Consider the following 22,287-nt stretch of genomic DNA (forward strand, 5'->3'; position numbering starts at 1 on the left):
GCGTCCTGATTTCTTTATTGTCGTTTTTGCATATCTTCACGGCACATTTAGTTCTTAGCTATTGCATCCAATTAACCGTCTCTGTTTCTCTCAAGCCGAGTCCTTAACTTCACGCGTTTATTCACCTTACTTTTGTACACCAACAATGGCAACAACAGACAAAAAAATGGCTGTGGCTTAGCTAAGGTTAAGCCCAGGATGCGAAGCATACTAGCCTTTATTTTAGATGTTGAACCACTGTTTAGCATGGTGAACTGCTGTTGCTTGGCTATATTTGGTTCGGCTAGACGAAGAAACAACTCATGCAGGCGAGCGCACGAGCTGAGACCCGGCTATGTAGCTACACGGCCGCACGAGTTGAGCCTCCGCTTTTGCAGCTGTTATGACGTCATATGGTAGCTACGCGGCCGCGCGCGGCGCAGCAAGGAAGAGCGTGGTTGTGCGGCTAGTATGCTTCGCATAACAACTAAAACCACGGCCGCAGAGCATTTCGCACGGCTGAGGCGAAAGCCGCGAAATTTGAGAAACACACGAGACGCTGACGAGGATTCAGCTCAGCTAGCGTTAATCCGCACTCGGTGCCATGAACCGTCCGCCGGACGCTGCAGGCGGACGGCGTGGCTGAATAGAGTTGCGGCCAGTCACGAGCTCATCAGCCGGATGACATCGGGGGGAACCGCGCTTATTCGGGGCCGTCGAGAGCGAGTCTCCATAGTTCGGTGAGAGGGCAAAGGAGGGAACGGGGGGGGGCCCTGCCGCAACGCCGCAAAAAGGCTCGAAAGGCGGCGGGAAAGCGAGCGCGTTATCATCACGTGATCACACCGCGCGGCCACTCTGAAGGTATTCGAATGCGCGTGCATTCCCACACGCTTTCAGTGCTTCGCGTTCCGGGCGAAACGGCGATTTGTTGTTCCATTGAGGACGATTAGGTTGTGTTTGTTGTTTCAGTGCGCGTATTTATAGAAAACCCAGCTGGCCACCGGCACACTTGTAGAGATGGCGCCGCATATAAACCCATTCCTTATATAATGCTGTCCTGTTTTTCACCTATTCAGCAAGAGAGCAGCAGTTATGGCCACCTAATTTGCGGAGTCCGAGAGGGTTTGCGTTTTGCTATGAGACGGCTTGGAGTACAGTGAACATGTGGATTAAGTAGAGTGCTTGTTGTACTCGTCCCATCGAGCTCGAAAAGCCGTCAAGCTGCAACCAATAGTTTGAAACACTCAGACGTGGCACAGATGAAAATGCTTATAATTACTTATTTCTTTGAAAATCTGGCGCCAACTGACATCGCTGAAAGAAATGTCGTAGGCTGTCAACAAAAGCGTATACAGGACTCTGCCACTGGCGTATACAAATGGTTTCCGCCATTTCTTACCGAAGCGGGCCAGCAATTTAGCGCTCACATGAGTGTTCGTGTAGTGAGGAGCCACAGCCGGCTCGGAATTCAATCTCATCCATGCCTTTCCAAAACATCTAGCTCTTTGAATGGTTAGACTCACGGAACATTTCCTGCGTGAGCGTGTTTTCGCGAAATGAACTCGCGGGATTAGTGGTGGAGGGTGCAAGAGGGGTGAGGATAAGTGTCCTAGCCATGAATTTCTTTCGGGGGGGGGGGGGGGGCGGGAGGGCTCACGTTACAGCTCGACCATCTCCTTATAGAATTTGTCGAGGGATCAAGTACATGAATAATAACTGCATTGCAAATGCCTAAGCTGCTGGAAACGAATTTTGGAACGCTACGCACTATCAAGACACGCCAAATATGTATTCTTTTTCATGACAGACTATACTCGCACGTTCCGAAAATTGTGCCCGACGTAAGTGATATCAACGCTTCCATGTGTTTTGTTTATTTAATAAGTAAACGAAATACGTTACGAACTTTAAACTGTATCAGTTCGAAACCAACAAAGTAGTACGCGCCGCTATTACGAAAAATATAAAGGCCATGAAATGAAGACGTTGAGGACAAATATTTTAAATAAACATTGTCATGCAAGAAGCTTGTTTACATTTTTGTGCATATGAAACGGCCAGGGAAAAATCTCTATGACGCCGTCCTTCGTTTCAGTGTATTACGCAGGAGGAGCTGTTACCGGTCGTGTATTGTGAGTAATTGCACCGAAATTATAGTCGCAACGAGAGCACATATAAAAAGCAGGAGTTCTGCAAAATATACGAGAGCGAGCCAAATTAAGGTGAGCCAATGCGAATATATGACAAATGCGGCACTTTATTTAAAGGTGGTCTCCATGAGCATCGACACAATTGTCCCGCTGACTAACGAGTCACGTGATTCTCATCTCGTAAAGCTCCTTGGGTTGCTGCTTCAAAAAGTCTGCAACTGACTCTTCACGTCATCGCCCGACAAGAATCTGGATCCCTTGAGCGTTTTTTTTTTAATCGCCCCACATTGTGGAAGTCGCAAGAAAACAGGTATGGGCTGTTGTGGATGTTGCAGCGTTTCCCACTTGAACTTTGCCAGTTTTGTGGTAACCACATCAGCGACGTGGGAATGGGCATTGTCGTTGATAAAGATGACCCCACTCGTCAATTTTCCACGTCGTTCGTTCGTGACTGTGACACGCAGCCGATCCTGGTTTCAAAATACCAGAAATGATGAATAGCATCTCCAAGTTTCGCAATTTTGATCAGGAATGGACCCTGGCGATCGACAAAAAGAGTAAACAACAGCTTGCAGCATAAGTAGTGGCCTTTGCTTTCTTTGGGGGTGATAAATTTGAATGTTTGCACTATAATTAAGCATTGCCGTCGTGTTTCAGGCTCGTAATAGTGGCACCATGATTCGTCCCCGGTTATAATTGCAGACGAGAAGTCGTCACCCTCGTTGTGATACCGGATCACATGAGTCAAGGCAGTGCCGAACCTTCCAGTCTTCTGGCGGTGGCTCAAAATCTTTGGCATCCATTGCGCACACAAGAGACGATAACCGAGATGTTCATGAATTATGGTGGGAACCGAACCTTGAGTGATGTTCAACACGCTCTGCCAGTTCCTCAATTCTTATCCTCCGTTCTTGTCTAATCAGCTCATCAACCTTTGCAATTTCGTTGGGGGTGATTGCGTGGGGGCTTTGGCCCGGTCTTGGATCCTCTTTGCAACTTTTACGTCTTTCTTTGAACCGTTTTCTCCAACGCTTCACAGTGACCAATGAAATGCAACGTTCAACGTACACGGCGGCCATACGGCGACGAATTTCTTTTTGGGAAACACCTTCAGCTGTCGAAAACCTCATGACACCACGCTGTCAAACTTTTGCAGCGTCCACTATGTCACCCAACCGTGTTCAACCCAGTGTATGAGAGCATTAAATAAAATGTACTTTGACACGTGCTTGTCGCTTTTCTAAATGATAGATGCCTGTACGTGTGTGCTACGTGCATGCCTGGCAGATAATGAATTTCGCGGGGTGCGTTGGCGCACTTTAATTTGTCTCGCCCTCGTACATTAGAAATGTGAAAATGCAATGGAATATGCAGATGCGAAGATACAGCTTGATAAAGGGTAAAAAAGTGTAACGGGAAACAAAGTCCACTGCAGGTATACACAAAACCTCGCAACAAGATATTTAAATAGAAGTCTATAATAAATGTACATACCTAGGAAAACGTCACTGTATATAACGCGTCAAACGAGGCATATAAATACGTTAGGCAATCACAGATTCGCACATCACAGAATCTGGCCACCGTGGCCGGGATTCTATCCCGCGGCCTTGTGCTCAGCAGCCCAACACCATATCCACTGAGCAACCACGGCGTGTCGTGCTCGGTGGTATGGGTTGAATAAAGGTTTCACGCCCTTATGGGAAACGTTAACCTGAGCGCAGTTGTTGTTTTTAGGCATAGTTGAGCTGATGGCCCGCAGAAAACAGAGGGTGTCCCAAGATTATTTTGTTTACGCGAAACTATTTACGCGCCGCATTATTAAAAAGCCAGTCCGTAAAAAAAAAATGAAATGGTTCAACCTTAGGATTGAGAACGAATTTTGGGTAAATGACGACAGGGAGCATGGCCTATATTGAAAAGCCACAATGCTGCCCTCTTCTTCATAGTAGCTTCTTTGCCTTGATTTATCGTCGGCGTCAAAGTGCTTGCCGTTCATGGGACCACAAAAGTTCTTCGACAAAATGTTAGCACTGCACCATAACACATATCTCATGATAAATTCAGTGGTGTGCCCTTCTTCACAAAGCCGCATAAGTCCACCCCTCTGGCTACGCCCTTCATATATATATATATATATAGGGCGTCTGTGCGTGTGTGTGTGTAGGTGCGTGCCTGCCTGCGTGTGTGTGTGTGTGTGGAGCTTGTACACGGTGCAAAAACAAACTCTTAGAACTCCCCGGACAAGAATGCTTTAACGTGCTGGGCTGCTGAGCGCGAGGTCGCGGGATCGAATCCCGGCCATGGTGGCCGCATTTCGATGGGGGCGAAATGCGAAAAACACCCGTGTGCACGTTAAAGAACCCCAGGTGGTCGAAATTTCCGGAGTCCTCCCCTACGGCGTGCCTCATAATCAGAAAGTGGTTTTGGCATGTAAAACCTCATAATTTAAGAATGCTTTAACAACGAGAATGCATGCTTTTGCAGTGCCTTCGCAATAAATTAAACTACTGACACATGTACAGTAAAAGCTCGTTAATTCGAACTGCAAGGGGAAGCCGCTTCAGTTCGAATTAACGAAAGTTGAACTAACGAAAGTGAAGGAGAGCAACAGTACACTGCGATTTGGAAGCAGTAGGGCATGTCAGAAATTTGCCGTGTCGGAAAGTGATGGCGTGTGCCGCGGGCACACGCCATCTTCAAGTCGAAGGTCTGGTTCCGACTGTACCACACCACCGATGTCCACCGAAATGAACGTTAGCCGAGGCTTAACACCATCACAATTAATCGCGACGGCCGATACCTCCTAAGCTGAAAACAGAGGTGCACAACCGAAGAAGACTGCCGAGGCAAAGACGCTGAACATGTGAAGGTGGCGAAGGGCCCGATTCGTTGGTTCTTGATTGCAAGCGCAGCTGCGACGTACTTGATTCGCTGTGTTTTGGCGCTTGCCGTGCCATCTCCGCACAACATTAGCAGCTGTACAAGATTTGCAAAGCCTCCGAGATTCGCAACGGGCAAGAAGTCTCGGAGGTTACGTAGAATGGAGAGGTGGCAGCCGCCGCTGCCTTCTGGCTGACCCCGCGTCGGTTAGATTTTTTTCCGATTTTGCCCTCTCTCGCCGTTCTGTCCGTTTCGGAGGCAATACAGCCTTGTGTGTAGGCAGTAGGCGCGTTTCTCTGGCCGTGTGCCAGGCGAGCGTAGTTCGAATTATCCGTGGGGGAACCTTCTCGCGTTCGAATTAACGGACTTTTTTATACATATACTTCTGTGGAGCTTGGCCGGACCAAATCGTACAGTTCGAATTATCCATAAATTCGAATTATTGAAGTTCGAATTAACGAGCTTTCACTGTACTTGTTTATCGAGCGAGCCCGTTTCACCGCTTAACAAATCTTATCGCACAGCGCAGGACGCGCCTGCATGTATCGGACATTTTCTGGAATGTTATCGATGGTTCCATCCGTTCTCTGTCACTGAACCTTGCGTAATCTGATTGCATGTATGCGCGACGCTAATAGTGTTGAACTTTGTGAAAGACACGCGGGTCCCAGCTATTACACTGGAACATTCGATGACTGATGTATAAAAGCTGACGCGCTTGTACCGCTGATCAGGTTTTCGACGATCGCCGACTGTGTTCGCCGCTGTCGCCGTTCTTTGAGTGTAGCCTGTTTTTAAGGGCACATGTTCGCCCAATAAACCACTAGTTTTGTCATTCCCAGTTTTGCTGCTTTCGTCAGCGTCACTACCACGTGACACTACCCTCCTTATGCTAGCTTTAAAAATGAGGATATTGAAGAAAACTATAATTTTGTCTACGAATTGATGCGTTTGTACAATCTATGTCGATGACCTAGCTGGTACATGATTGGAAAAAATGAACAGCGCTAAAAACGGGGCCATACAGAAACAAGACAGCGCACAATCATGTGTCTTCTCGTTTGCAGGCCAGACTTGTTGCCACCAGGGAAGAGTGGAGATCACCATTTTTTCCAGCTAGACCTCGTGCATAGTACGGCCACGGCTAGGTACAGGGAGAGGGCGGGCACTATACTGCAAGTTTCCTATCACTCAATCGCGCTTTCGATTTAAAAATAAAAAAAACGGTGCTTTGTGCTATAATTCTGATAGTATCATATGATGCAAGTTTCACTCACTTTTGGTGACCGGCTGTTCGACTTGTTTGAAGAGATGTTCGGAAGTAACTTCCGCTCATGGTATTGTCATCACGCGACACAAATTGTTATTTGATCACGCTCATGAACGGATGAGGGAGACAGTCCAATGCAGTGGTTGCTTCCTTTTCAGAAGCCTTTGTAAAAATTATGGCATCCCTTGTTCGCAGTATTAGTATTATTATCCCTTGTTCGCAGTAAAATAAGAGCCAGTAGCTCCGAGAGATTTGAAGGCGTTGTGTCTCCTGACACCCATGTGTTCCGAAAATTGCCGAGACGTTAGTTAGGATGGGCTCTCCGTAGCAAGCAGCCGGTGTTACCACGTGGTAGGTGAGCCTCAGCTGGGCGATTGGCCACGGCTGTCTGGTGTTGAGCGATCGGGCATTGCCGAGACGCTCTCGCTATGTCTACATGTACCACCAACTTCGTTCTTGACGCCTTTTATTTGCGTCCCCCCCCCCCCTACTCGTGTGCATCACTCCACCCCCATTCCTTGAAATTCTTTGCCGGAACTCACTGTCACACTCTTCAACATTCTCTGGAATGTTAAACGGCGCGGCGGCCGCTAACATTCCTATATTTCAGTTTCTGCGTAAATTCGAGGCCATTATCCTACCTGCCCTCCCCTCACTTTCTGTTCCGCGAGAAAGGGGGGGGGGGCATTCGTCAGAAAATTTCGGAGAAGTAGTTTGACCCCCAACTCTCCCCTTCTTCCCGTGCCTCCGCCAATGGTGAGGATTGAACGCTCGAATCGCTACCCCCTAAGCCACGACCGAAGTCTTCCACCACGCAGTCGAACGACGGGATAGGAGCTTTGCTGACACGGGCGATACGCAGCCATTTCTGACAATATCTGGGCATTTTGTTAGTACTTTAAAAGATAGCACGTCCGCCTGCTACCGTTGTCAATTAGTACCTGAAACGCATGTGCAGGCGGGCGCCTCCTCCGTGACATTGGCACTACCGTTGTTACGTACAGGAAGGCAGCCGACGAGATGCTCAGCCTGGCAGCGAGCCACTGCCGCGTGGGCTTCGTGGACCGGCCCGGCTTGCGGCCGAGCAAGGAGAGCGACGCCGGCGTGGCCATCATCGAGCTTCCCCCGGCGGTGATGTCCGCGCACGGCGACCTCCCGGCGGCCGGCGACGTCGCGCTGCCGGGCAGCGGCGGCTCGAGCGAGCGACTCGACGTGAAGGACGAGGAAGAACCGGAGAAGAGCGAAAGACTGTGTGTCACGTGTGCCCAGGTCTTTCTACCTTTCCTCCTGGCTGGCATGGGCTCCGTGGCGGCCAGCCTTCTGCTAGACCACGTCAAGGTACGTGCGAGCTGGTGCTGTGATACAAGGACTTGTCAGCGTCACGTCTTCATACAACAAATGGAGTAGTTCAGCGCACTGGCATGCTATAGCCGTGCGACCGACGTAGCCGACGTACATGTCCTCGTTGGTTTCTCTTTGTCATGCTTTGTCCTTGTGCATTTATACTTATTCCTAGCTTTCTATAGCGATTTTAGGCGACTTCCTTTTAGAGATTGTGGGTGTCTTTTTTTTTTTCTTCCAGCAGTTTCATTCGATGCTACTAGTGCTGATCGTGTTGGTACAAGAGCGACCAAGTCATTCGCGATCCTTCAGTAGTGGCTATTGATTTTGACTACGAGTCTTAGCTGCGCTAATATATATTATCTTCGTTTGCTGAGTTATTTATAGGTGTTGGGAGCCTAGTCAAGCGCATTCTCGATTTTAGTTCTCACCTCTTCTATCACGCTAAACTGATGAAAATAAACTACTAGAACCTTTGTTTTTGGCGGGGAGGGGGTGGGGGGGTTGTATTTGTGTGGTCGTTCAAGTCCTCCTCCAACTCTAGCGAAAACATGCACAGAATCAATGGTCTGAGCTAACAGAAACAGTTAGGATGTGTATAACGCAAACAGATGCGGTAGAGGCTTGATTTATTCGTTTCTAGGAAGCGAAAACATCTGTCAGCTTTGGCGTCCTAAGCGTGCGGCTAGACCTCGTGGAAGGCGAGAATTCCGCCGTCAAGTCACCGGTTCCAGCTCTGGACAGTCGCGCGATCTTCTAGAAGTGGACAAAAAACATTAGGCTAGCCATATTGGAAGCCAGGCTAGCAGGAGCCGCCCCATGGGATGACGGGCGCACGAGCGAGAACACGTGCTCGGATCCTGTACTAAAAACCGATACAATCTTCCCAACAAAAGCAGCTTTAGGAGCCCAATGAAAGGTCCGCGTGGACGCGGTGACAAGCGCCACGCAGCAGTAGGGGGAAGGAAGGAGGGCTAACACGAAGAGAGGGTTAAAGGCAGAGAGCGACGGATAGAGACGAACAAAGAAAAATTATGTTTTATTTGTTTTATTTTATACATTTCATTTATTCAAAGATTAGTCGAGCGCGAGAGCGGTGAGTTTACCTCAAACGTTACGTTGCATGCAGAACTGCTTTCTGTGTAGTACACAGAACACACAGGGAGAGGTGTTTGCTTGAGGCGTTGTGGTGCACCATATTTAATAACCGCTGAGAGCGTTGAACATTGTCATTGGCTCACAAGGCACATCAGATCGTGGCACAAGTATCAGACACTAATTGAATTATGGAGGCTGTACGTGCCAAAACCAGAATTCCATTATGAGGCATGCCGTAGCGGCGGACTCCGGTTTAATTTTGGCACCAATTTTCATGTGTCCCCAAATATAAGTGTTAATTTCTGTTTAAGTGTTCCTTTAAGTGTTAACGTGTACCTAAAAAGTCTTAATTTGACAAGCGACCACTTCCGCGGTTTCACCTAGACCCTGCGGTGCGCTTTAATTAATGAGGTTCTGCTTCCGCATGCCCTACAACAGTTGTCCCCTTGACAAATTTTCATGATGTTTATTTTTCAGAAATAGCATGGACCTACCTTAACCTTAAATTTATCCCGTTTTCCCTTAACCGCTCTCGTGGCTAGTATTATCGTTTCCTTTCCTTTTCACATCACCCTTTCTTTAGTACCTGCCCCCTTGTATGGCAACAGCAAAAGAAGTGGCAAGGCTGTTATTCCCTCGTTTCACGGGTGCGTAGGTTTTACCCATTCTATGCCTCCTCTCTCCCTCGTCCCAGCCGTTCTATCTATAGCCGCCCTCTGGAACTTCATTGGTAGAAAAGTAAGCTCTGCACGGTTTGCTATGCTTTTGAGGGGGTCACGGATAATTACAGCTGTCAAGAGGCTAATGTGACGACGGCCAGGGAGCTCCAGAGGTTATTTCGCAGATTCGACACGGTAAAGAGGTCAAAAGAATATCCCGTGTCTCCTTTCTTCTCTACCACACTCCTTCCATGTATATGCACGCTCTAATCCACCACTGACGCGGCTTGCAAGAAAGTAGCAGTAGTGGGAATGTCGAACAAAGAGGCAAAGGAAGCTTCGCTTTACATGCGCGTGCGAAGGGCTTAAAGAACAACGAGGAATATTCCTAGAAGTCGCAGCAAGTAATGGCAACCTACTCCAACGTGCCCCGGTGCAACAAGTCTGTTGTGAAAGAAAACAGACGTGTCCGAGTTTATGCGTTTCCCGGGAGACAGTCAGGAACGGTGACAAAAAGCAATTGACCGAATGGAGTGATGTTATGACCATCCCCTTTGGAAAGGGGTGGAGGGTTGCGCCACCAAGCTCTTGCAATTATACTGCCTAATATCTCCCCTAGGTGAACAAAAATTATGATTAACACCCAGAACCAAATTTTCTGACTCACTATTGTGAACTTTGCTTTGGTGCGTCTCCGTTTTTTTATCGTTTCCCTACTTTTCTTCCACCGATCTTCCAATCGCCTTTTACTAATCTCCATTGCGGACATGTTTACTTTTTCCCTGCTCTCGCTGAACCCAAGGGCTTGGAGGAGGCCAGTGGTGCCTAAATCGACCGCTCGTCAGCTGTCTTCACATTCTAATAAAGCACGCTTCATCGTTTCCCTAGCTTTACCGCAGCAAGCGCATGCTTCTTCTTCCTTTTTATACCTAGCTTTATAGGTGCGTGTTCTAAGGCCTCCTGATCTTGCTTCGAAAGGTAATGAATGAGCTTCCCTTTCAGTTATCATAAATTGTTTCTTTACTGATTTCGCTTTGTCCTCTTAAGTGGTTACTCAGGACAGGTTTCTTTTCCATTGCCGCCACCCATGAGATTATTTCAGCCTCTCTGACTTTCCGCTTGACCTTATTTGTTGCTGCGTTGCCCACCATACAGGCCGCAAACTTGGTGGTAAGCTTCCTAGTTCTTTTCCTCCACTGTGAATCGATGTTTTTCCTGTAGTGAATCCTGAACACTCTCCCAGCCCATTTACTTTCTTCCATATTCCTCAGGCATTCTTCATGCTCAATTTTACCGCGAAGTTCCCTCACTTCAAAACTAGTACAGCCCATATTACCCTGCAGAGCTTCATTTGTAGTCTTCCCGTGAGCGCCCAATGCGAGGCGACTTACTTACCTTTGGTTCCCGTCGAGTCCTCATTGTACTCCTGATTTAAAGCAAAGAACCGCATTTCCAAAAGTAAGTCCCGGAACCATTACACCTTTTCACATACCCCTGAGCATCTCCTACCTATTGTAATCCCATAGCGCTCTGTGATTCATTATGGCTGCATTTCTCTTCCCCTTCACTGTTAGTTTTTTCCGGTGTTTCCCTATGTCTGTTGCCTTCGTTTATCTATATACCAAGGTATTTAGATTTTTCTTCCCGAGGTGTTCCTGGCCCTGTATTGCCACTGTCTTTTCACCGTTTTCATTGCACACCATAGCACCTGATTTTCTAACACTAAATTTCAAACCTAACTTCTCTCCTTCCTGTCCACAGATATTAGCCAGACGTTGCAAATCACTTTGCTTGTTAGCTAGCAACACAATGTCGTCCGCATAAAATAAACCTGGAAGCTGCTGCTCTACAACTGTACCCGCCTATTTGTATGAGAGATTCAACACGATATTACTTCCCTCCAGCGCCCTCTTCATCCTCATCATGCACATCATAAACAGCAGTGGGGATAAAGGGCACCATTGCCTCAGTCCCTTTTTGAAATGAACGTTCTCCTCGCTCCTCATCCCTGCCCATTCAACGCAGACCGTATTTTCTAGGTAAATCTCTCTCAAAAGCTGTAGAAAATCGTCACCTAAGCCTTCCCTTTCCAGAATATCCCACAAAATGTTGCGGCCTACGTTGTCATATGCTCATGCAATGTCTACAAAGGCCACATATAACGGTATTCTTTCTACTCTTCATATTTCAATACGCTGAGTAAGAAGAAATAAGTTGTTATCCAAAAGCCTTCCTATTCTGAAGCCATTCTGAAGTACTCCCAAAATACCACTATTCTCTTCCCATGCTTGCAGGTTTAATCTGGTTGCCTGCGTTGCTAACCGGTATATTACCGATGTAATGGTCAACGGCCTATACGAGTGAATTCTATCTTTCTCCCACTTCCCTTTATAAATTAAATTCATTCTACTTTGTCGCCAGCTGTCTGGCATTCTTCTTTCTTTTAAAGTTTCTTCCACTGCTTTCACCAGAGCTTCCTTACTTTTTGGTCATAGTTCTTTAATGAGCCTAACGGAAACCTCGTCTTGCCCTGTGGCTGTGCGCTTATAAATTTTCTCTTCAGCTTTCTTCCAGTTGAAATTGATCATCACCAGCTCCTTTTCCATCTGCTTCTCTTTCATGCTTTTTTTTGTTCAAAGACATCCTCGTCATTGCCTTCGATAAATTCGGGTGTTATTTTTCGCATGTAATTTATTGCCGCTTCTCCTTCCAGTCTGTTTTCATCTTCGTCTAGGATATGTTGTTGTATTGTTGTTGACTTCCTGCCTAATAACTTTATGTGGTTCCAAAATGTTCTAGCTAAAGCCTTTCTCTCACGTATTTCTGACCACCAACGTTCACTTTCAGCTTTTAATTTTGCTTGCACCAGCATTTGAACCGTAGTCGTTTCCTCTAGGTATATTTCCATGTACTATACTTCATCCTGCGGCAACTGCGCCTTCTGTGCCTGCATGTGCTCTCGGGATGCTTTCTCCCCTTCGGCGATCGCTTCTCGTATCTCCCTGTTCCACCAGCTTTTCGGTTTCTTTTTTTTCTTTCCAATGGAGATGTTGTTTCTCTTTCCGTACTTCTGTAGTTATTACACTTAGAATCTCACTATATACCCACTCTTTACTTGGCCGTTTGCCAAGATCTTCCTCGACTCTAGTGATTATATTTGTTATTTGTTCAGCGTTCAATTTTGGACTAGCCATTTCGCACTCCTTGCTATCTTTGCCAACAACATATCCGATTTTCCATATGATGCGTTTATGGTCACTCTCTATGCTGTTATACCCTTTGTCATCAATTACGATTTCTCTCAACTTATCATGAATTCCTTCTGTCATCAGACAGTAATCAATGGTTGATTGCCTGTTTCCCACTTCCCACGTGATCTGCCCTTCACACTTACGCCCATCAGTGTATTCAGGATAACGAGGTTATGTTGCACGAAAAGGTCTAGCATTGACTTCCCGTTGTTGTCGGCATAGCCATCTAAATCCTGTATGTGGGCATTCATGTCTCCTAAAAGGATAACTTCGGCATCATTTCCGGAACCCTTATTATCAGCACTTATGCATTCCACTAATTCTTTATTGTTCTTTGTGCAATCATTTCCGGTCCACAAATACCTGACGCCAAGCCAAGTTTTTTCCCCACTTATTGTACCTGATAAACAAAGATGTTCTTGAGATTTCGAATTTACTCTTTTTTTCATTTGGCTCCCTCCTTTCTTTCCGACTTAGTTCTGTTGCACCATTCCCAAACATAATTCTCAATCACCGGCGGCTCTTCCGAGTCTCAAAGGTGCGTTTCTGTAACCGCATACACCCCTATTTGTTATCTAGTTAACTGCTCCTCAATCTCTGCGCATTTTTTATTTATTCTTTGTTCAAGGATACCCCGCTTTGCCCGGGGGTGTGCAAGCAGAGGGGTTACAACTTCGAAAAAAAACACATCTTCATTCGCATAGCACGCTGTTCTATTCCACTCTGTTAAAGTTTGGACAAAAAAATGAATTAGCATAAAGGTTCGTTCTAGTTCGGTATTCTCGAATTTAAAAGTCAGCATCAGTTCTCTTAGATAAATAGTGCGGTGGTTTAAAATAAGTGTCTCTATTAATTCCTGTTAAAACGAACCGGTGACCACCGGAGAAAGTAGGACGCAATGACCTACTCGGCTGCCTTCCACGCGAGTACATTAACAACGCATCTGTAACTTATTTCACAACGTGTGCGTAACAGACGGCCAACCGAACAATTTTCTCTTTCTTTTTCTTATGATACACGGCGCGATATTATGTTGAGCGGCAACTCGAGGTGCCGTTTCAGTTCTTCGTGCACGGAGGTGAAATGCGGAAAGCCGATGGCGCCGTCTTTGTTTTGCGTGGCGTAAGCGAAGCCGCTATCCTGTATGCGCCCGCTTTCCTTCGCGGGACGAAATATTCGAGGTTGGGAGAATGGCTTTTGAAACACTTCGTCGAAGCGTTGGTACAAGCCAGCTACGCTTTTCTTTTTGACGTTGACATAGGCGCTTCTACTTTCATTTTGTTTCCTTAATTGTATATCAGTTTCCTTTCCGCTACTTGATCCTCTTTCCTCCTCCTACTCTCTCACTGCTGGCCACAGTTCAGGGGTCGCAAGAAGTATCTGAACAGCTACAGTGAGCTCAGCAATACTTCCTTACCTTCGTAAAAACAACCATTTACTACGTACAACCACTTTAAATACAAATATCATTCTGCGGTACTGCTTATGCCTATGGAGAGTACGTTTCGCGGCAAGCTTGATTGTCGGTACAGCGCGTTTTGGGTTGGGACCTATACGCCGCGACGACTCTCAGGAAAGCTTACATGCACGATTCGGCGATTAGAGGCTACGAGAATCGTTCGAATTGTCAACATCACTGGCCACGTTTATCGGTATGACGAGAACACGCGGATATTCCCGTTTAGATGCATATTCACGAAGTTCGTGAGAATGAACTCAGTCTCGGATTCACCAAATGTGACGTCTGTCGCATTCCAGGTCTATAAAAGCTACGGAAAACCTCGCATATTACTGCCTATCATATTCGCCGCTAACAAAGACCAGGACAGGAGGGAAGAGCTGCCAAAATGACGACACCGGCGGTAACACCGATTACGCCAAACTCAAGTTCTTCTCGCACTATATTCCTCTGTGTGCCTGCTACAGGTTTCAAGTAAATGAAATGTCACATTGGTTTCCCTTGATCATTGGTGGCTTCTGCATGCCACAGTATTTGTTTCAGTGATATTCTCTAAGCAGAGAACTCGCTATTGTAGCATCCAACGATAACCGTTGCCATATTATTATTTATTGCCATATTATGTTTATTATTATTATTATTATTATTATTATTATTATTATTATTATTATTATTATTATTATGTTAGCGTCAGTGGCCAAACATGTTCACTTCACATGACAACTACACTGTAAAATAATTTACACCCCTAAGGGTTTTTTTCGGTGTCTATAACTAACCCCCTAGCACCCTTGAAAAAGCTGGGTTTTATAGGGAATTACACCCTTATGATGGTTATTCTATATTCCAATAACACCCTATCCCTTGAGGGTGTTTTGAACAACATATTACCCTTCGACCCATGGGGTGTAAGGGTGTGATCAGGAATATATTACCCCTTCACCTATCGGGTGTAATTAGCAATATAATAGCCCTTGAAGTACGGCATGTGGAAGCGGGTACATATGCACTTCATTGTTTGTTTCTAAGTCTACAGTTAGGCTAGCACACAGAAATGTTATGTATGGTGTGCATACAATAGGTAATGTGTTTACAAACGCACTGCATAGCAACTTTGAGAGAAAACACATTATCACTTGTGAGTGTTCTGCGTGAAATGGTCCCATTTATCACAGATACAGAGTGACTGCATGGAGGGTCATTTATTCTAGCCTCCTGTACAATATTTTGAGCTTGCACTATGCCTTGTATGAGGTGACAGGTCTTGCGGCTGTTCTACATTGAAGAACAGTCTCATTCAAACCAAAGTTCCAGGGCACAGGCGAGGATGATGATGCCTTTTTGTAGCTCCATTCCAATGTCCTAAGGCGAGCCATCATAGATGAAGCCATTTCTTCATTGATCACTGAAGCCATCTGCTTCTTTTCTACCTGCAAAATGATTTGTTGCAATTTAATGTCAGGAAAAGTACACGAAACATGACTAGCAGCGCTTCCCTGCATCATTCACTCTAATATTTCAAGATCACATGAAGAGCAGGTTAAAGAAAACAAGCACAGATAGTGCTTATTTCCAGGAAATCGTTATTTCGAAAGAATAAGGCATTTAATCTGCCACATCATGAATGTAGGAGAGACAGGCTACATAACTATATGAGGGCAATTCAGAAATTATTGCCTCCAAGCCCACTTCTTTGCCAATATTACAGCAAACATTTTGAACTTCTTATCATTGATGCACTTATGTTTAAGCTATCGAATGTCACTTGCCTCGCCTTCCTATCTCTTCTCGTTCCAGAGTAATCAAGCAATTCATGGCATCCAGCGGTGACATCCAGTTGAAACAACAGGCTGTAATTGAATTTCTGACTGTGGAAGGTTGTGCGCATATCAACATTCATGGCCATTTGACTGCAGTTTACAGGAATGCCTGTGTTGACGTCAGCACTGTGCAGAGATGGGCAAGGACTGTGAAAGACCAAAATCCTACCACATCAAATCTCCCGGATCAGCACCGAAATGGATGGCCCATAATGGCTTCTGATGAGGGTCATGAACATCAGCAGATGAGTTGACTCGGTGCAATCGCAGGATCAAGCAACACCAGATTGCAACACTCGCCATTTCCATTGGCTCAGTGAACCATATCATTAAAGACCTGCGTTACAAGAAGACTTGCGCTTGTTGGGTGTCACGGTAACTGACGACTGACATGAAAAAGTCGAAGCATAGCCAACAAGTTCAATTCTTGTAACCCAGGAGGTTTTTAATTATGTGGTTCACTGAACCAATGGAAATAGCGAGTGTTGCTGCAATCTGGTGTTGCTTGATCCTACGATTGACCCGATTCAACTCGTCTGCCTGATGTTGATGATCCTCATAAGAAGCCATTGTGGGCTGTCCAATTCGGTGCTGATCCTGGACATTTGATGCGGCTGGATTTTGATGTTTCTCAGTACTTGCCCACCTACACACAGTGCTGATTTCAACACAGGCATCCCCGTAAACTGCTTTCAGATGGCAATGAATGTTGAAGGGCGCAGAACCATCCGCAGTGAGAAATTCAATTACAGCCCACTGTTTCAACCGGACATCACCACTGGATGCCATGCATTGCTCGATTACTTTGGAACGCGAAGAGATAGGAAGATGGGGCAAGTGACATTCTATAGCTTAAACATCAGTGCATTAATGATAAAGAGCCAAAATGTTTTCAGTACTACTGGTAAAGTAGTGGGTTGTGCACCAGTGCACAACCCACTTTTGTGCATCAGTGCATAAAGTACATTTTGTTAAAAAAGTAAGTGGAACAACAGTGCATTTTTCCGGCAAGTTTGATGGTGCATATCTCCAAACTGACGCCATTCTGGAAATCAATTCCAAGTAGATACACCTTGTAATCTCACTGGCTATGATTCGTAAATAACAATAAGTGCCCCAGATATGTGGTGGCGCTGGCAAACACTCCCAGCGTTCTACTAGGAAGCATAAATACCCAAGAAAGTGATGGGGAAACGGCGCCCGCAGTAGCTCAATTGGTAAAGCATCTAACGCGTAAAGCAAAGACGTGGGTTCGTTCCCCACCTGCAGCAAGCTGTTTTTTCATCCACTTTCATTTTCATTAATTTATCATTTGTTTATTTCATTTGTTAATCACAAGTAATTTACCCTAACTTGTCCTTGGTGTCAGTGTTTGCTGGCTTCTTAGGATATGATTAATAAACATTGGGTTTCTTGGTTAAGCCCCTTTCTTTTCAGTTATATTAGCTATAATGTATTTCATTCGAAAGATAATAAAATTTTTTAATTAGTTTAATATGTTTCGATTTCTTGTGCTAGATATATCTGCGTGTTTGAATATTCCTGCTCAAGGACTAGAATTATGCTATATGCAACAGGACTATATTTAAAAATTCCACAAGACTGAAAATCATCACCCTGGATAAAAACAGTGTGAATTTAAAAACAAGCTTCAGTGAACCTTATTGAATCAGCAAATGGCCAGTGTAACTAGTCTGATCATCCTGGAAACCTTTTGTAGCTTATAAGCATAGTGCATTTCAATTCCACATTTAGGAGTGCAAATTTTTCTTGAAGTCAGCTTTTTCTTTTTAACAGCTAGCATCCCTGCCAGTTTGCTTAAACATGATGTTGCATGACTTCAACAGTACTGCACAATCACTTTTTTCTGCTCACAGTGTCTAGTGATGTGTATTTAGCAGCTGAGATAATTAATGTTCATGCAGATAAACATCAGAAAACATTGCAATAACTGCCAAGAAAATGCAATCATGCGTTTTGTTTACAAAAGAGCATGTGCTCTACCTTCTGCCAGGTTTGTTCTCCATGTCAGGCTAGAACGAAACTTGCACAAGAGGCACCTTTTGCATCCATGAAGATACTTTATGAGGTTATGGTGGTGTCGAAACATGACATTAACCATAACACTTTAAACTATTTTATGAAACAGGTATTTGTACAAAGATAGAAAAGGCACCAATATAGAATTTATCACATTTGGTTTAGAGTACCATAGTATAAATGGCTCAACTAGTACAGGTACGCAAACGGGCTAGTTGGTATTGGTCGATGGCGTTAGACAATGTGAACTCGACAAAAGATGGAGAAAGAGGCGATAGCATTTGTTCCATTTCTCGCCACTTTTGACGTCCCTTGTACAAGTCTGGGCTGTCTGTCAAACATCACGGATCAACTAGTACAGCCTGAAAAAAATATGTAATGAAAGAAAACTTGGCTTTCAACCTCGACAATTCTGCCTGTTAGGTATTATGGTTTCTTTAGAACTTATTTCTTTATACAAAGTCAGACCTATCAAGTAAAGCTTACTGAGAAAGAAATGAAGAACAACGTCAACACCTCTCAAGGCACATGCATCAAAAGAGTAAGAGCATCATACACATTACCTTTAGGTGCAAGAGTATTCTCTTTCTTAGGCAAACTGCATTTCTAGTTTCTTAAAGCCTATATATTTATTTGCCACAGCTATGGGAAAATCACAAGGTGGAAAAGATGTGTTGGTGCAATTTCAACTATTATGTACAACAGCAAAAAATAAAGCACAGGAAGTCTCACTGCTCCTCTGTCTAAATGACATTCAGTTTCATTTGTCATGTCCACTCCTATCCTGATGGCAGCAGAAACAGGAAGACAGCAGCGTGGTTCAGAAAGTAGACGAAGGAGCTGATATCCTAGCTGACATAAAAAGTGAAAAAAGGGAGCTGGTCAGGCCATGTAGTGCAGACGTGAGACATCATTAACTAGCGCGAAAAAGACAACAGACGACAGCTAGAAGCACACAGGACAGAACTGTAGGCTTCAACTGAAATTTTGGCTACACAGAAACATAGGATTCAGGGGATGCGTCCACAACGGATGGAAGCAACATTTATCTTTCCTTTTCCCTGCCTGACACAGGAGGTATTGGAGCCAATCGATGGGCAGGTTCATTTCGAGATATGAACACTCTTTTTTGGCGAGAGCAAGGGAAGGGGTGCTTACACACTTATCACCCACTTTTCGATGCAAAGTGCTTCGAATATTTTCATGCCGACCTGCATCTAGAGCCGCATGGGCAGATGAGTGCTTTGAAACTGCTCAGTGCATGAGCACTTACAGCAATGATTGGCCAGATGGCCACCAGCCATGACAGCTGCCCTTTCTTTGTTCCCCCAAGCGGTCGTTTAAACACCGACCTGTTTGGCTTGAGGACACATAGGGCAGCTTTGAGTGCCTTGGTGGCTGGTGGCCACATGGCCAATCATCGCCATATGTGCTCATGCACCGAGCAGTTTCAAAGCAATCGTGTGCTCAGGCAGCTCCAGAAGCAGGTACATAGGGAAATATACAAACAACTTTGCATCAAAAAAGCGGGGAATAGGTGTGTAAGCACCCATCTCTGGCTCTAACCAAGAATGTTCGTAAGTGAAATTAACCTGTTCATAAATTTGTTCCGATAGCTCCTGTGTTGTTTCTGTCCGTCGACATTCTGTGCATTCCATGTTTCTGTGTAGCAAAAATTTCAGTTGAAGTATAGACTTCTTTCTTATGTGCTTCTTGATGTTGTCTTTTTCATGCTAGTTATTGATGTCTCAAGTCTGCAATGAGCACCAACTAGCCAAAGTGCCTTCTTCAACCATGTAATGCATAGGGCAGATAACCGGTGGCACATTCGAGTTACAGAATGGATGCCAAGAGAAGAGAAGGGTAGTCAAGGATGGTAGAGAAGTAGACTATGATGAAGTCAAAAAATTTTGCAGGCTTCACTTCGAATCAGCTAGCGCAAGACAGGGGTAATTGGAGCTCACTGGGGGAGGTCTTCATCCTCCGGTGAAAAAAATATGTAGGCCAATAAAGTATACCTGTCGGGTCAGACGTCTTCACTGTCTTTTCAGCAATGTGTAGGCCCAAGACAGCCAGTCGGTTCCCATGCAATTGCTTCATGCTGACTGCAACTGCATGGGCACAAGAAAACAACCCACCATTAATACCATTCGAGATTGACGAGTCAATAAAAGAACCTCTCAAAACTGCAAATACAATTAAGCATTTACCAGCTTAATAAATACATATATAAAGGCCAAGAATAGTTACAATAACCATACACTTTATAACTAGACATTAAAATAAGGTAGTGAAGTGTACAATAACCATAGGACGCTAAGCGCAATTCATTTCAGAAATACTGTTGACAACTGACAGGACGCCTTAGGCAGGGTTCAGTCACACAAGAAAACAAATAGTAGTAATAATAAGCACGCCTGCGTGAAACCAAGAAACGAGTTCAAGGACGAGAAAAAAATTGATTAGGCTCGGTGTGCTTATTTATACAAAAAGATAAATTTATAAACAAATAGCGCAACCACGCATTCATCCGCAACAGCACGACAGCTTCTATAACAAACGAGCACAACTTAAAGCGATTGATAAGTACATAGCCGGGACGGTCGTTGTTCTTTTGTTTTGCATTAGTTCTAGTCATGAAACCACAAGCATTGCAAGCTGCCTGCGCCATTACCTACAACGGGACCTCCGACAAAAAAAAAAATAACAATTGAGTGAAAGTACACAAGCGACATTTAATACGGTTGTCACACTGCACACTTTTGGCCGCAATCGATCCTGACTGGAATCGAATTTCTGGACGCGTTTGGCCTCGTTGCACAATCGATGGACGGGAGCCAATCGCGGTCGAAAATTTCGATCCAGAACGCGCTCAATCGTGCTCGAAAGTGGCCGTGTGACACCGGTATAAGTCTGCGCCCATCTTTGGTAACGGAAAGAACCAATTAGTCAAACCAAAGTATTATTTACCTGCCTGCGCCGAATACTGACGCGTAGCAGTACTTAATTCTCTACAACTCTAGTTGAGGACACGTGAACAAAGAAACACTCATTTTTTTTTTTTCTTTTTCACATTCGGTGCCCATAGGCTACGCCTGGAGTACATATACTACATTCGCATCCAACACACCTTGCGCTGTCCTTTAAATAAATTACGCGAAAATTACTACCACAATGACGCACCATAAAAAACGCGACGCTGAACGTGGCTACGTACGTACCTTTTATATGAGCAGTTCATGCGCCTTGCAAAAGGCCCTCGGTTTGAAGGCTGAGCGCTGTCACGATCTGTACTCTGGGCACGCCGTTTCGTTTACGTAGTGGATGGACCATGTTGACGATGCATTCCGCCGAAAAACAAAACGTCCACTTCATCACTGTTCAGGCCGAATGGAAGATGTTTTCTCCTTCGCCACGAATGACGGCCGTCGTAGGCGTAGTAAACACACTGTCACAAAGAAACACCGATGTCGTAGGCCGCTGGTGCCCTTCTTTCTCACGCATAATCGCGTCGCCTTCACTCCGGACGCTCACTTCGCGTCGATGAGCACAAAAGTACACGGAAACAACAAGGTGGTACAACCTAAACGCAGCAAAAAACAATCTAATTACTCACAACTCCAAGAATGTCACGGAGAACACACACATGTGCACCCGGCGGCCCGCCGCGAGACGCAGGAAATGACGTAGCGGCGATTGCGGCGACACCCGGCGGGGAAAGCTATTTCAATTTCGGTTTCGTTTTCAAGGCATAAAAACAAATATTCTTTTAAACTATGTGTGTGTATTACTTTCAAAGCTATTTATTTTACGCTACCTCTAAGCCATTTTCTGTGTTTACGGGTAGTTTTACTGGAAATTTATTTCCGGAAACATGGGCTGATATCAAATCAAATGGGCAAAGGTGGGCTGGTAACTGCGTGTAAGTGAATTTATTTCTCGATGCTTTCTTTTTTGTTTGTTTGCTTGGACGTTCATTTGTAAAGAGACGTGGCCCTTCCTGATTGTATAAGATACAGAGGTACTTGCGAGTCTGTCTTTTCTTTTATGCACAGAGAAAGAGAGAGAGAAAAAAAAGCTTTAATTGGCATTTTCAAGAAGTTCACAATGCTCATATTTCTGAACTGGAGTGCTCACTCAAATCTTAAATAGCTTGGATGAACGGTAGATATAAAAAGTACTTGCATAATAGCTTTCTAAACGTATAGGCGACACCACGAAATTTCACATGTCTTTCTTTGCGTGGTGTCGTGAAAGTGCAACCGAAGCGAATCCAGATCTCGGGGTTTTTTTTTTCTTTGTTTTTATGAGCGGGTGAGCGAGTGGGGCCTATGACC

General features: G+C 45.0%; 1 protein-coding gene and 1 long non-coding RNA gene across 12 annotated transcripts in view; one reads left to right on the forward strand and one right to left on the reverse strand.

Moving 5' to 3' along the window:
- Positions 1-22,287, forward strand: part of LOC135898303 (solute carrier family 41 member 1-like) — a 458,169-nt gene that overhangs the window by 387,175 nt on the left and 48,707 nt on the right. For 10 of the 11 annotated variants that reach the window (XM_065427179.2, XM_065427177.2, XM_065427174.1 and 7 more), the window contains one exon: positions 7,287-7,620. In XM_065427179.2, the coding sequence (XP_065283251.1) occupies positions 7,287-7,620 (334 nt within the window). Of the gene's footprint in view, positions 1-7,240; positions 7,621-22,287 lie in introns of all 11 variants that reach the window. The other variant, XM_065427180.2, reaches the window with a different exon arrangement.
- Positions 15,071-21,506, reverse strand: LOC135898232 (uncharacterized). Its single transcript, XR_010563288.2, has 3 exons — positions 21,172-21,506; positions 19,969-20,061; positions 15,071-15,520 (listed from the first exon to the last, which is right to left on the reverse strand). It is a non-coding gene; the product is annotated as an uncharacterized lncRNA (long non-coding RNA).

Source organism: Dermacentor albipictus, chromosome 5 (assembly GCF_038994185.2).
Source record: "Dermacentor albipictus isolate Rhodes 1998 colony chromosome 5, USDA_Dalb.pri_finalv2, whole genome shotgun sequence".
Lineage (NCBI taxonomy): Eukaryota > Metazoa > Arthropoda > Arachnida > Ixodida > Ixodidae > Dermacentor > Dermacentor albipictus.